General features: G+C 44.4%; 1 protein-coding gene across 1 annotated transcript in view; it reads left to right on the top strand.

Annotated features, from left to right (window-relative positions):
* LOC137367179 (dynein axonemal heavy chain 8-like) overlaps positions 1 to 16,584 on the top strand; it is a 2,062,041-nt gene that overhangs the window by 209,971 nt on the left and 1,835,486 nt on the right. The window contains exon 9 of the mRNA XM_068028615.1: positions 6,375 to 6,488. Coding sequence (XP_067884716.1) covers positions 6,375 to 6,488 — 114 coding nt within the window. The remainder of the gene's footprint in view (positions 1 to 6,374; positions 6,489 to 16,584) is intronic.

The raw sequence follows: 16,584 nt of genomic DNA, 5'->3' as shown, positions 1-16,584 counted from the left end.
CGAAAAAGCTGCTGCAATGAAAGGAAAGTTATTTTAAACCGCCCAAATATATAGTGTTTTACTTACCCAGCAGCCCCCTGGCCTCCGCCGAAAACAAAAGGAAATTTAAGTTTACTTTCAAACTGACCTTCCCAGCTGCTCACTCGCTCACACTCTGCTCCCAAAAAAGCAGCTGCAATGAAAGGAAAGTTATTTTAAACCGCCCAAATATATAGTGTTTTACTTACCCAGCAGCCCCCTGGCCTCCGCCGAAAACAAAAGGAAATTAAGTTTACTTTCAAACTGACCTTCCCAGCTGCTCACTCGCTCACACTCTGCTCCCGAAAAAGCTGCTGCAATGAAAGGAAAGTTATTTTAAACCGCCCAAATATATAGTGTTTTACTTACCCAGCAGCCCCCTGGCCTCCGCCGAAAACAAAAGGAAATTAAGTTTACTTTCAAACTGACCTTCCCAGCTGCTCACTCGCTCACACTCTGCTCCCGAAAAAGCTGCTGCAATGAAAGGAAAGTTATTTTAAACCGCCCAAATATATAGTGTTTTACTTACCCAGCAGCCCTCTGGCCTCCGCCGAAAACAAAAGGAAATTAAGTTTACTTTCAAACTGACCTTCCCAGCTGCTCACTCGCTCACACTCTGCTCCCGAAAAAGCTGCTGCAATGAAAGGAAATTTATTTTAAACCGCCCAAATATATAGTGTTTTACTTACCCAGCAGCCCCCTGGCCTCCGCCGAAAACAAAAGGAAATTAAGTTTACTTTCAAACTGACCTTCCCAGCTGCTCACTCGCTCACACTCTGCTCCCGAAAAAGCTGCTGCAATGAAAGGAAAGTTATTTTAAACCGCCCAAATATATAGTGTTTTACTTACCCAGCAGCCCCCTGGCCTCCGCCGAAAACAAAAGGAAATTAAGTTTACTTTCAAACTGGCCTTCCCAGCTGCTCACTCGCTCACACTCTGCTCCCGAAAAAGCTGCTGCAATGAAAGGAAAGTTATTTTAAACCGCCCAAATATATAGTGTTTTACTTACCCAGCAGCCCCCTGGCCTCCGCCGAAAACAAAAGGAAATTAAGTTTACTTTCAAACTGACCTTCCCAGCTGCTCACTCGCTCACACTCTGCTCCCGAAAAAGCTGCTGCAATGAAAGGAAAGTTATTTTAAACCGTCCAAATATATAGTGTTTTACTTACCCAGCAGCCCCCTGGCCTCCGCCGAAAACAAAAGGAAATTAAGTTTACTTTCAAACTGACCTTCCCAGCTGCTCACTCGCTCACACTCTGCTCCCGAAAAAGCTGCTGCAATGAAAGGCTCATTCTCTTGTCAGACTTTCTGTGTGCTGGCTCAAAAAGCTCTCCTGTATGCACTTTAAGAATTCCACCCCCTTTAAGCCTTTCGTACTCAGATTATCCCAGTTAATATTGGGGAAGTTAAAATCCCCTACTATTATTACTCTGTTATTTTTACACCTCTCTGAGATTTGCCTACATATCTGCTCCTCTATCTCTCCTTTGGAGGCCTGTAGTACACTCCCAGCCAAGCGATTGCCCCTTTTTTGTTTTTAAGTTTCTTAAGGAACTTTCTAAGATATCATCCCTCACTGCAGTAATTAACTCCTTGATCAGTGCGATGCCACTTCTTCTCTTGCGCTACCACCATCACCACCCATCCCCCCCACCCCCACCGCCCCTTCACGCCTGAGGATTCTATATCCTGGAATATTGAGCTACCAGTCCTGCCCTTCTCTCAACCATGTCTCTGTGATAGCAATAATATCATATTCCTTTGTGTTACTCAATGCCCTCAATTCATCTGCCTTACTTGTAAGACTCCTTTTGTTAAAATAGATGCAATCCAGCCTTACATTATTCACTTGTGCCTTAACAGGTCTGTATTTGCTCTGCCTTCCAGATTGACTTAGTTTCTCTTCTATATTTGGCTGTGCATCACCCCCTACTGTACTTCCACTCTGTGTTCCATCTCCTTGCCAAACTGATTTTTTTGCTGCAAATATGTTTTACAAATATGTCAAAGATCAATAACTGCAATGTGCATCATTTACTATCCAGTTTGAAGGCAGAAAACAAGGGCATTTGAATTAAAAATAAATGCTGGAAATACTTAACAGGTCTGGCAGCATCTGTTGGGAGAGAAGCAGAGTTAATGTTTCAGGTCAGTGACCCTTCATAAGAACTGACAAATATTAGAAATGTAAAAGCTTTTAAGCAAGTAAAGCGGGTGTGGAGCAAGAGATAACAAAAGAGAAGGTGTTGATAGGGCAAGTTCACAGAGAATAACTGACCAGAAGGTCATGGAACAAAGGCAAACGTCTATTAATGGTGTGGTGAAAGGCTAAGCATTAGTACTGAGAGGGTTTCAGTTGACTGTAAAACGAACAGCCCTGGCTCCAAGTCCAACCATTTAAAAAAAACAGTGAGTAAGCACAGTAGAAACAAACTAAAAGATAATAAACAAATAAAAAAGAAAAAATAACTAAAAATAAAACGGGGAGGCCCGTCATGCTCTGAAATTATTGAACTCGATGTTCAATTTGGCAGGCTGTAGCGTACCATTAACATACCATTTGCCAGTTTAACAGTCTGTCAAGATGAATAAACTAGTCTTGGCTACTTACCATTAATCTCTTTGCCCTTCCTGTCCCATTCTGCTTTTCTGTTTTACATGACTCTTCTGAGGTATGATTGTTATGACCGAGGTGGGAAGAGTGCACTGTCTATTCTCGTTCCACTTCTCCACAGGTCAACATATATTAAATTTTTTTCCCACTTACCGATACGGTCAATTATAGACTCTATTTGTATCCTAGAATAAAACACACCAAACAGGTTTATTTAAGAAACAACAAATTATCAGTTTATTATAAAACAAGTCTTAATCTGTAATGAAGTAAAGCATAAATACACAGATTGAAATATTAAAGTTCCCTTTTTACCTTAGCCCCTCACACTGACAAACACACATGCATGGGTTAACCCGAAAAATAAAGGGATTTTTGTTTTCCGATCTCTGTTACAGAGAAAAAAAAACTTGGGCTGAATACTTGCTAATCTTTGAGGAAACAGCAGATGAGATATGTTGTTTTCCAAAACTGTCTTTCAGTCTGGCCTCGAGGTACATGTAGACGGGTCACTGGGATCTTTGAGAACAATTCTTTTCAGGTGGCGTTGAGAATTAATCTAGCAGACATTTCTTCAAAGGCAGGAGACGTGATGAGTTGACACAGTGGACTTCTCAGGGTCTTTTAGAGAGGTTCTGGAAAGCTGAGCTGGGCTGTGATCTTCTTTCATTCCTTGGGAATTCTCTTTTCTCCTTGGAAGTTCTCTTCTCACCTTTCAAGTTTTTTCCCTTTTTATACAGTTCTACCTAACTCAAAACTGTTCAAATGCGAAACCAACACAGGAGATCACCTTTTTGACCTCCATCAATCTTGACCTGTCACTTATTTGCAAATAACTTCTCCAGATGTCCAAAGTTCTCTGTTGTTTATTGATCTGGAAGTCAGGTGGTTTCCCAGAAAGGCTTGTTTTCCTCACAATACCTCTTAGTGCCCCTTTTAAAAAACATTTCCAGGGACTGTTTTTCAAAGCCAAGTGGCCTTTACATGACCCCCTTTGAAAATGCCAAAGTTTAACATTTCTTCAATCTTTCAAAAATGAATCCTCAAAAAATATATTTAACAAAACACAGAGGCACTTTTGTAACACTATCTGTTCCATCCTATAAAATTCTCCTGATTTGGAGATCACTGCCCTTTTTATGGCTGCTCTGTCTTCCGACACACATTTCAAGCAGGTGGGGAAATTGCACTAATATTGACCACGAGTTAAATTGTCTTGTGACAACAACAGTGTGAGAAGTGGTCCGTGTTCCTATTGCTGCTTTTTCTATTGCCCCACCTCAATATCCACAATAACAACCCTCTCCTTGAGTTTTATGGTTTATTGGATAAATTTTCACTCCTAACACAGTGTGAATCCATAGAGGTCATCCGACAAGGTCCATCTACCACCCTATGACATGGTGTAGCTAGCTCTATTCTGTCAACTAAAGTAATTCGTATTGGCATTGCATAATATTTTGCTTGCTAGCTTGCTTATACAGTTATGCTGCTCTCCATTGATGTTTGTATGCTTAGCTACTTTATCGGGAAAAATGTGTTTTAAATCAGACTATGTTTTGATGGCATTAGATTGGCTATACGCTTTATATTCAGATTAATTGCCCCCATGGCTGACTCAACAATTTTGTTAAATGTCCGTAGTGCAACATGTCGGTGCCTATCCCTGAGCGCAACACAGTTCAAAATCCTGAAAAATGACTATGGTTAAAAATGGGTGGTGCATTTACAAGAATGGAAAGGGATAAAATTGAACTCAATGCCCCCTATTTTTGCAGCATAAAGTCAACCATGGCCTGTTGAATTTCACGTTGTGATGCGCTATGCCCGAACACTGCTGAGTACCATATTGGCTCTGGCAACGCCCATATTCCATGAAGCAAATAAAAAGAAATCTCAGATTTAAAATTAACAATTGATCTAGCAGCAATCATTCAGTTTATCCCCCCTACAGTTTAGGGGGGATATGCGTGGAAAGTTCTTTACGCAGAGGGTGGTGGGTGCCTGGAACGCGTTGCCAGCGGAGGTGGTAGACGCGGGCACGATAGCGTCTTTTAAGATGTATCTAGACAGATACATGAATGGGCAGGAAGTAAAGAGATACAGACCCTTAGAAAATAGGCGTCATGTTTAGATAGAGGATCTGGATCGGCGCAGGCTTGGAGGGCCGAAGGGCCTGTTCCTGTGCTGTAATTTTCTTTGTTCTTTGTTCTTTTATTCTGTGGATTAGAGGTGTGCAAAGGAAACCTGACGCATGCCCGAATCCTGGACCCGGAATTCCGACCCCACCTGACCCGAACGGGGCACATGTTGTCGGGACCCATCGGGGTCGGATCGGGTGGCAGGCCTTTACATCAGTACATGGGTAAAGGCCTGCTACCCAACCTGACCCTGACGGGATCTGATGGCATGTGTCGGGTCCGGTGGGGCTTCCGGGTCCAGCATTCGGACCTGGGTCGGGTTTCCTTTGCACACCTCTATTGTATACTGTGGATAGCTTGGAGAAGCTAGGATTGTTCTCCTTCGAGCAGGGAGATTTAATAGAGATGTTCAAAATTGTGAGGCTTTTGATAGATTACAGAGAGAGAACCTGAGGGGAGATGATAATTTGTTTCGGCAGTGAGTCGTTACAGTCAAGAATGTTCTGCCTGAAAGAGTGGTGGAAGCAGATTCACTAGTAATTTTATAAAGGGAATTAAATACATACGTACATGGTATTTTCAGCACAGAAACAATACATTTGGCAGTGCAATGCTCCACATGAAACACTTAAGAAAGAAAAATTTGCAGGGCTATGGGGAAAGAGCAGACATGATTGCCTGGATGGCCTCTGCGCTGTACAAATGTATTACTTTATTTCTATGATTTTAATGTTGCTCAGTGGAGTAAACCATGTACATTTACGAAATAGTATTGTCAGCATTTGAATAAGACCCATTTTGATTTATTTGTCCTGAACTCCAGGCATTCAATGGCATTACGATAGCTGAATCCCCCACTATCTACATCCTGGGGCATTACCGTTGAACCAGAAACTGAACTAGAATAGCCATATAAATACTGTGGCTGCAAGAGCAGGCTAGGAATCCTATGGCATGTAACTCACCTCCTGACTCCCCAAAGCCTGTCCACCATCTACCACACACAAATCAGGAGTGTGATGGAATACTCTCCACTTGCCTGGATGGGTGCAGCTCCAACAAGACTCAAGAAGCTCAACACCATCCAGGACAAAGTCCCCACATCCCCTGAATGAATAATAAAAAATGAAGGCTGCTGTCTCTATCTCTCCCTGACTGGGCTTCCTTTTTCTTGTCGGATTTATTACTCAGCTATGCTTCCTCCTAGCTGATTTGAGTTGATCTTCAGTGATGGGTGAAGAATGCTATCTGAAGAAGAAAAAGTGATTCATTAAGCTGTAATTCTTTGTTAGTCAAGTACATTTCCTTCACATTCTAATTTCCCACTCCCCATCTCCTCACAGTTTGCGAGGAATGCATGAAAAAGCATATAGTAGTATATAGTGTGCTGGTCATCAGAAGCTGCTGTCCCAATATGTGCAGTACTTTTATACTTTGAGGGAGTATGGTTGTGAAGTGAGCTGGTGGTGCCCTGCGGCACGTGGTCTAATTGATAATGATCAGAGAGTGCTGCCTTTCACATGGTTCTGAGACTGTGGTTCCCGATAGTCCAACAGTCTGTAGAAAATGTATCACTGATCTATTTACCCCTTATTTTGTAGATGTGGCTAGAGATAGATTCTCAAATCACTGATGCAGCTAATGGAGCAAAGGACAATGTGAAGTTTCTGCAGGCATTGGAGAGAGTCTGTGAGCCACTTTATAATTCTGATCCGGTAAGCTCTTTTAAGGAATTTTTGTTATGTACAAAGTTTATATACTACAAAGCAGATTTCAGTTGGTGGAGGAGGGCTTCTCAACCCCTGCTTTATGGTTTATCTAATTTTCAAAGGTGTGGTTTTGACTGCACAGAAGGATTTTAGATTAAATTTCATGACAAGGCTCCGGCCTTGTGCACAACTCACGAAGACAATTTGGGTGCATGACAGTTGAACAGGTCTGGCCTGCTTTGATGTGTCTGTTAAAGCAAGCTGTATGTTGTTGCAGCTACTGTTGCAAGTCTAGTTTTTTTCAGCAGTGAGCATTTCTCCACTTTTGAATTGAATATCTTGGACACTTGTATTTCACTTTATGTAAGGAATTTTAACCTGAAGGAGCACGTGATTTGGTAGCAGGTGGAGATTGTAACCTGTGAAATTTAAAGTGGGTTGGAAAGGCAGCTCCAATGCACTAACTTCTCCATTTCAATCCAGCGTGCCAGGCTGGATGTGTGAAACTCCCTTGGGAGCGGTGGGTTACAAATTAACATGGGAACATAGAAACACAGAAAATAGGAGCAGGAGTAGGCCATTCGGCCCTTCGACCCTGCTCCTCCATTCATTATGACCACGGATGATCAACCAACTTAGTAACCTGTTCCCGCTTTCGCCCCATACCCTTTGATCCCTTTCGACCCAAGAGCGATATCTAACTACTTCTTGAAAACATATAATGTTTTGGCCTCTACTGCTTTCTGTGGTAGCGAATTCCACAGACCCACCACTCTCTGGGTGAAGAAATTTCTCCTCATCTTTGTCCTGAATGGTTTATCCCGTATCCTTAGACTATGACCCCTGGTTCTGGACTCCCCCACCATTGGGAACATCCTTCCTGCATCTACTCTGTCAAGTCCTGTTAGAATTTTAGAGGTTTCTATGACATCCCCCCTCACTCTTCTGAACTCCAGCTAATATAATCGTAACCAACTCAATCTCTCCTCATATGTCAGTCCCGCCATCCCAGGAATCAGTCTGGTAAACCTTCGCTGCACTCTTTCTATAGCAAGAACATCCTTCCTCAGATAAGGAGACCAAAACTGCACACAATATTCCAGGTGTGGCCTCACCAAGGCCCTGTATAATTGCATCAAGACATCCCTGCTTCTGTACTTGAATCCTCTCACTATGAAGGCCAACATACCATTTGCCTTTTTTACCGCCTGTTACACCTGCAAGCTTACCTTCAGTGACTGGTGTACGAGAACACCCAGGTCTCGCTGCATATTCCCCTCTCTCAGTTTATAGCCGTTCAGATAATAATCTGCCTTCCTGTTTTTGCTACCAAAGTTGATAACCTCACATTTATCCACATTATACTGCATCGGCCATGCATTAGCCCACTCACTCAACTTGCCCAAATTACCCTGAAGCCTCTCTGCATCCTCATCACAACTCACCCTCCCACCCAGTTTTGTGTCATCTGCAAATTTGGAGATACAACATTTAGTTCCCTCATCTAAATCATTAATATATATTGTGAACAGCTGGGGTCCTACCCCACTAGTCACTGCCTGACATTCGGAAAAAGACCCATTTATCCCTACTCTTTGTTTCCTGTCTGCCAACCAATTTTCTATCCATCGCAATACATTACTTCCAATTCCATGCGCTTTGGAGAGGGTACAGAAGAGGTTTACCAGGATGTTGCCTGGTCTGGAGGGTATTAGCTATGAGGAGAGGTTGGATAAACTCGGATTGTTTTCACTGGAACGATGGAGGTGGAGGGGCAACCTGATAGAGGTTTGCAAAGTTATAAGCGGCATGGACAGAGTGGATGGTCAGAAGCTTTTTCCCAGGGTGGAAGAGTCAGTTACTAGGGGACATAAGTTTAAGGTGCGAGGGGCAAAGTTTAGAGGGGATGTGCGAGGCAAGTTTTTTACACAGAGGGTGGTGAGTGCCTGGAACTTGCTGCTGGGGGAGGTGGTGGAAGCAGGTACGATAACGACGTTTAAGAGGCATCCTGACAAATACATGAATAGGATGAATAGAGGGATACGAACCCTGGAGTGCAGAAGGTTTTAGTTTAGACAGGCATCATGAACGGCGCAGGCTTGGAGGGCCGAATGGCCTGTTCCTGTGCTGTACTGTTCTTTGTTCTTCAATTTTACATGCTAATCTTTTATGTGGGACTTTGTCGAAATCCTTCTGAAAGTCCAAATAAACCACATCCACTGGCTGTCCCTCATCAACTATGCTAGTTAGATCCTCGAAGAATTCTAGTAGATTCGTCAAGCATGATTTTCCTTTCGTAAATCCATGCTGTCTCTGCCCGATTGTACCACTATGCTCTAAGTGCTCTGCTATAAAATCTTTGATAATGGACTCGAGAATTTTCCCCACTACTGACATCAGGCTGACTGGTCTTTCATTCCCTGCTTTCGCTCTACCTCCCTTTTTACATAGTGGGGTTACATTAGCTACCCTCCAATCTGTAGGAACTGTTCCAGAATCGAAAGATTCTTGGAAGATGACCACCAATGCATCCACTATTTCTAGGGCCACTTCCTTAAGTACACTGGGATGCATACCATCAGCCCCTGGGGATTTATTGGCCTTCAATCCCATCAATTTCCCCAACACCATTTCTCTGCTAATAATGATTTCCTTCAGTTGCTCTCTCTCACTAAGCCCTGTTCCCCAACATTTCTGGTACGATATTTGTGTCCTCCTTTGTGAAGACAGAACCAAAGTATGCATTCAGTTGGTCAGCCTTTTCTTTGCTCCCCATAATAAATTCCCCTGTTTCTGACTGTAAGTGACCTACATTTGTCTTCACCAATTTTTTTCTCTTCACATAGGAAGATCGGAACATAGGGCCGAATTTTATTAGCACGCTGCATGTCGCGGCGGCACACTTTGAAATCAGTGGTCTGCCCGCGTGCAGCAGCCGTCCCTGGGGCTCATTTAAATGGAGGGGGCGGAACGGCCGCCCCTGATGACGTAGAGGGGCGACCGCTCAATTCCTGGCAACGGCATCTGGTGCCGATGCCATTTTTTAAAGGGCTTCAAGCCCTGCAGTAACATTTGAAATTTTAAAGGGATGTTCGTTTTAAATTTGTGTTAAAAACTAAATAAGAGCTGGAATACCCTCTCCCACCACCCCCCACTCCCGCGTCAATCTTTGTTTTTGGGCCTATCCCATCCAAAATAAGCTTAATTCCCAACCCGAACTTTCCCACCTGAACCTCATTACGTTTGCCCTTCAACTGCTTCCCCCTCATCCCCCCAGCCAATGGAATAAGTTTACTCTGTTCCCCCCCCAACCCCAACCTAAAAATCAAACTCCTTCCACCAGTGTCTCGCTTTGAATCCACCTCGTCCAGGTAAGTTAATTATGTATCTGCATAAGTTTTATTAGGCAATTGAAGGCCCCGTCACTTGGCGACGGGGGTGACACCTCACTGAGGTCTCACTGCCACTGGTAAAATGCGATGGGGCCTACTCGGCGTCTGGAGTCGTGGCGGGCCTCTCCCGGAAGAATTTTATCGGCCTCCCCCGTCACACCCCCGATGCCAGAGGGCTCGTAAAATTCAGCCCATAGGAACAGAAGTAGGCCATTCGGTCCTTCAAGCTTGCTCCATCATTCAATAAGATCATGGCTGATCTGATTATGGTCTCAATTCCACTTTCCTGTCTGCCCCCCATAACCCTTGACTTCCTTGTCTATTAAATAATCTATCTAACTCAGACTTGAATAATTTCATTGTCCCTTCCTCCATTGTTTCCTGGGGAACTGAATTCCACAGACTTAAGACCCTCTGAGAGAAGAAAATTCTCCTCATTTCCGTCTTAAAAGGGATACCTCTTATTTTTAAACTGTGTCCCCCAGATCTTGTCTTCCCCACAAACGGTAACATCTTCCCACTATCCCTCAGGATCTTATGTTCCAATAAGATCACCTCTTAGTCTTCTAAACTCCAATGGGGGTAAAAGCCCAATCTGTTCAACCTTTCTTCATAAGTCCTTCATCCCTAGAATTAGACGGGTGAACCTCCTCTAAAACTGCCTGTAATGCAATTATATCCTTTTCAAATAATTAGACCAAAACTGTACACAGTACTGCAGATGTGGTCTCACCAAGGCCCTGTACAACTGCAGTAAAGCTTCCCTACTTTTATATTGTATTCCCCTTGCAATAAATGACAACATTCCATTTGCCTTCTTAATCACTTGCTGTATCTGCATACTAACTTTTTGTGATTCATGTACCAAGACCCAGATCTCTCTGTATCACCGTGTTCTGCACTCTCTCTCCATTTAAATAGTATACAGCTTTTCTATTCTTGCAAAGTGGACAAGTTCACATTTTCCCATATTATACTCCATCTACCATATTTTTTCTCACTCGCTTAATCTATCTATATCCCTCTGTAGACTCTTTACCCTCTCTTGACAACTTACTTTCCTTCCTATCTTGGTATCACCGGCAAAGGTAGTTACCATATATTTGGTCCCTTAATCCAAGTCATTGATATAGACTGTAAATAGTTGAGGCCCAGCGCTGATCCCTGTGGCACTTCGATAATTGCAGCTTGCCAACCAGAAAAAGACCAATTTATCCCTACTCTCTGCCTCCTGTTAGCTAACCATTCCTTTATCCTAATACGATACCATGCACTCTTATTTTGTGTAGTCACTTTTGATGTGGCAATGCCTTTTGGAAATCTAAGTACACAGGTTCCTCTTTATCCACCTTGCTTGTTACTTGCTCAAAGGACTCTAATAAAGTAGTTAAACACGATTTTCCTTTCACAAAACCATGTTGACTCTGTGACATATGTTAATCTTGCATTTAGCATGATATTAACGTAGACTTTTGACTTTACTGTCAGGACCATGGGTTTCCTGGGATTCCTGAAAATCACCAGTGAAAGCAAGGTGAGATAACAGGCAGCAATTCAGGGGTTCAGTCCATTTCAAGGAACTATGGCAATAAATACTCAGTACTGACAACTGTTTCCTTACCTGCTCGTGGGAAAGGGTGGACACAGAACTTTTACTGGGAGTTTACTTTCTGCACTTTGGAGGTTTGTTCTTTCACATCAGGACGGGGTGGTCCCTTGGCTGCCTTACATTGGACCTCAGATAAGGAACAATAAGACCAGTAACAGCATCAGCACCAGAAACCTGCCAGTTACAGATCTGTAGCTGCTCAGGAGAGAGGGGAGCAGCAAGGTGGGCAACAGAGCAGTCAGCAGCAAAATGATTTACAGGTAGAGGCTCAATTCCTTGACATGACTGAACAGCACTGTCTCAAGAAACTCAGATTGTCAAATCAGGTGGTGGCAGACATTTGCAGGCTGCTAGAAGAGGAGAAGGAAGATGAGAAGGCGGAATATAATAATGGCAATGCACTCCGAGTTGTTGACATTGCTGCCTGGTATGTCATGGATGCAATTATTAATTCAAGATTGACTGAGATTGCACAAGTGAACCCCACATCTCAATGCCACTGACACAAAGCAGTCCTGCAAACAGCCATTGGTCCCCACCAACACATGTCTTTGCATTCATCGTCAATTAAATTAAAAAACGACTTGGCACCCAGTACCTAAGAATGGACAAGACAAGCAATAACTAAAGAAAAGAAATTTAACAGAACAAGACTTTCTCACACATCTATGTGCATACCCTTGTGCAACTACAAAGCTTTACTCTTCCTACAACTGCTACATGGGCAATCCCTGAGCAGAGTTCGAGGCAGACTGTTCAGATCCGTGGTCTGAGTGCTGAGCTGCTCATGGCCAACATCCTGTGGGTTTTGGAGTTTGTGAGGACCCTGACAAAAACTGCTTCACTAACACTTGTGCAGAGGTAGACTCGGTCATCAGGAGAGGAGGCAGCATCTTGGGTACTAAAGGGGGGTTGGGGCGGGGCAACAGGTGAGAAGTGGAAGATCTGAGTGGAGTCCCAACTTTGATGAAGTTGATTGCATTGAGCAAAGGCCCTTAAATCCACATGGGTAGCATCAGTGGCATTCTGTACTTGTGGAAATCAATCCAGTTGGGAGAAGTTATAACAAATTTAATTCTTGTTATGTGAGGCTGGACTTTATTTATTGCCTACTCTTAATTCCTCTTGGCAAGGTGGACTATCTTTAATCGTTTTACACTGTGTGGTAAAGCTGCTTCCATAATGCTGTTAGGTGTGTGGTTCCAGGATTTTGACTCAGTGACAATGAAGGAACATCAGTACATATTTTTTAAATTTATTCAGTCACAGGATGAGTGTAGTTGAGTAGGTCAACATTTATTGCCCACCCCTATATGTTTTTTTTAAATTCATTTATGGGATGTGGGTGTCACTGGCTATGCCAGCATTTATTGCCCATCCCTAATTTCCCTTGAGAAGGTGGTGCTGAGCTGCCTCCTTGAACCGCTGCAGTCCATTTGGGGTAGGTACACCCACAGTGCTGTTAGGAAGGGAGTTCCAGGATTTTGACTCAGCGACAGTGAAGGAACGGCGATATAGTTCCAAGTCAGGATGGTGTGCGGTATTCCCATGTATTTTCTGCCTTTGTCCTTCTAGTTGGTAGAGGTCGCGGGTTTGGAAGGTGCTGTCTAAGGAGCCGTGGTGCATTGCTGCAGTGCATCTTGTAGATGGTACACACTGTGCTACTGTGCGTCGGTGGTGGAGGGAGTGAATGTTTGTAGATGGGGTGCCAATCAAGCGGATTGCTTTGTCCTGGATGGTGTCTAGCTTCTTGAGTGCAGGACGAGCTGCACCCATCCAGGCAAGTGGAGAGTATTCCATCACACTCCTGACTTGTGCCTTGTAGATGGTGGACAGGCTTTGTGAAGTCAGGAGGTGAGTTACTTGCCACAGGATTCCTAACCTCTGACCTGCTCTTGTAGCCACGCTATTTATATGGCTACTCCAGTTCAGTTTCCGGTCAGTGGTAGCCCCTAGGATGTTGATCGTGGGGGATTCAGCGATGGTAATCCCGTTGAATGTCAAGGGGAGGTGGTTAGATTCTCTCTTGTTGGAGATGGTCATTGCCTGGCACTTGTGTGGCGCGAATGTTACTTGCCACTTATCAGCCCAAGCCTGGATATTGTCCAGGTCTTGCTGCATTTCTACACGGACTGCTTCAGTATCTGAGGAGTCACGAATGGTGCTGAACGTTGTGCAATCATCAGCGAACATCCCTACTTCTGACCTTATGATTGAAGGAAGGTCATTGATAAAGCAGCTGAAGATGGTTGGGCCTAGGACACTATCCTGAGCAACTCCTGCAGTGATGTCCTGGAACTGGATGGGCGGCACAGTGGCGCAGTGGTTAGCACCGCAGCCTCACAGCTCCAGCGACCCGGGTTCAATTCTGGGTACTGCCTGTGTGGAGTTTGCAAGTTCTCCCTGTGTCTGCGTTGGTTTCCTCCGGGTGCTCCGGTTTCCTCCCACATGCCAAAGACTTGCAGGTTGATAGGTAAATTGGCCATTATAAATTGCCCCTAGGATAGGTAGGTGGTAGGGAAATATAGGGACAGGTGGGGATGTGGTAGGAATATGGAATTAGCTTAAATGGGTGGTTGATGGTCGGCACAGACTCGGTGGGCCGAAGGGCCTGTTTCAGTGCTGTATCTCTAAATAAAAAGTAAAAAAAAATAAATAAACTCAGATGATTGACCTCCAACAACCACAACCATCTTACTTTGCTCTAGGTATGACTCCAGCCAGCGGAGGGTTTTCCCCCTGATTCCCATTGACCTCAGTTTTGCTAGGGCTCTTTGATGCCATACTTGGTCAAATGCTGCCTTGATGTCAAGAGCAGTCACTCTCACCTCTTCTCTTGAGTTCAGCTCTTTTGTCCATGTTTAAACCAAGGCTGTAATGAGGTCAGGAGCTGAGTGGCCCTGTTGGAACCCAAACTGAGCGTCACTGAGCAGGTTATTGCTAAGCAAGTGCTGCTTGATAGCACTGTTGATGACACCTTCCATCACTTTACTGATGATTGAGAGGAGGCTGATGGGGCGGTAATTGGCCAGGTTGGACTTGTCCTGCTTTTTGTGTACAGGACATACCTGGGCCATTTTCCACATTGCAGGGTAGATTCCAGTGTTGTAGCTGTACTGGAACAGCTTGGCTAGGGGCGCGGCAAGTTCTGAAGCACAGGTCTTCAGTACTATTGCCGGAATATTGTCAGGGCCCATAGCTTTTGCAGTATCCAGTGCCTTCAGTCGTTTCTTGATATCACGCGGAGTGATTTGAATTGGCTGAAGTCTGGCATCTGTGAAGCTGGGGACTTCAGGAGGAGGCCGAGATGGATCATCAACTCGGCTCTTCTGGCTGAAGATTGTTGCAAATGCTTCAGCCTTATCTTTCGCGCTGATGTGCTGGGCTGCCCCATCATTGAGGATGGGGATATTTGTGGAGCCACCTCCTCCAGTTAGTTGTTTAATTGTCCACCACCATTCACGGCTGGATGTGGCAGGACTGCAGAGCTTAGATCTGATCCGTTGGTTATGGGATTGCTTAGCTCTGTCTATCGCATGCTGCTTACGCAGTTTGGCATGCAAGTAGTCCTGGGTTGTAGCTTCACCAGGTTGACACCTTATTTTGAGGTATGCCTGGTGCTGCTCCTGGCATGCCCTCCTGCACTCTTCATTGAACCAGGGTTGGTCTCCTGGCTTGATGGTAATGGTAGAGTGCTTGTGAGGTTGGTGGTGAGCCTTCTTCTGATGCAGTCCATATGGTGAAAGTGCTCCCACAGTGTTGTTAGGTTGGGAGTTCCAGGATATTGACTGAGCAATGATAAGGCGATGGTGATATATATCCAAGTATCAGGCTGGTGTCTGTGACTTGGAGAGGAATTTGGTGGTGGTGGTGTTCCCATGCACCGGCTTCCCTTGTCTTCTTGGTGTTAGAAGTTTTGGGTTTGGAAGGTGCTGTCAAAGAAGCCTTGGTGAGTTGCTGCTGTTCATCTTGCAGATTTTTCACACTGCATCTACGTTGGCTATGGTGCTGGAGAGAGTGAAAATTTATGGCGGGATGCCGATCAAGTGTGCTGCGTTGTTCTGTATAGTGTTGAACTTCTTGAGCAGTTTGGGAGCTGCAATCATCTGGCAAGTGGAGAGTACTCCAATACACCCCTGACTAATGCGTTATCACATGGTAACAATGAGGGACGGAGTGCATGTTTCAGATAACGGGCTGTTTCTCCTGAATAGTGTCAAGTGTCTTGAGTGTTTTTGGAGCTGCAATCATGCAGACGAATGGGGACCAACTTTCCACTTTGTTGGGGACCTCAGGAGGAAGCTGAAATGGATCATTCAATGAGTAATTTTGGTTGAAGATGGTTGCAAATGCTTCAGCCTTGCCTTTTGCACTCACATGCTGAGCTCTGCCATTATTGCAGATAGGAATATTTGCGGACCCCCCCTCCTCTGGTTAGTTGCTTAATTGTCCACCATTATACGCGACTGGATGCTGAAGGACTGCAGAGCTTTGATCTGATCCGTTGGTTATGGGATCCCTGAGCTCTGTCTGTCGTGTGCTGCTTCTGTTGTTTAGCATGCCTGTGGTCCTGTCTGTGCCAGCCGAATGTTATGAACACTGGACTTGATCGTATGGTTATGTTTTAAAACTGTGATCTTTAATGCAGTGTAAAATGGACATTTGGAGGAAACATGTGACCTCACACAAAATTTGCCCTGAGATAAGCCAGGGATCTTGGTTGCCATGGCAACAAGGCACTCATGTCAAAGAGTGGCAGGGTGCCAGGTTGTAACACCTAATGGACAATTGCTTTTGCTTCCCCAGACTCTCAGATTGTAAGAGGGAGCTAAGGGCTCTAAAATGCAGATTTGAGTTGCAATTTATAACGAAGGAAACAGAGGAAGGTCCAGGTGGTTTTGCTATGGTGAAACGTATGGTCTCTGAGAACTGTCAAAGGAAAATGACTATTGGCTTCTGATCTGAATAGATTCGAGAGGCTTTCCTAGGTCTGGGGCTGAAAGGAAGACACAAAGGCCAGCAGTCAGTTGTGCAGCCTAAAGGGAAAGTGGGAGAGGCTAGTGCGCTATTTGCTGGGAAACAGTATCTCTCAGATCACCAA

The sequence above is a fragment of the Heterodontus francisci genome, chromosome 3 (assembly GCF_036365525.1).
Source record: "Heterodontus francisci isolate sHetFra1 chromosome 3, sHetFra1.hap1, whole genome shotgun sequence".
Classification (NCBI taxonomy): Eukaryota; Metazoa; Chordata; class Chondrichthyes; order Heterodontiformes; family Heterodontidae; genus Heterodontus; species Heterodontus francisci.
This window is presented reverse-complemented; position numbering and strand designations above follow the sequence as displayed.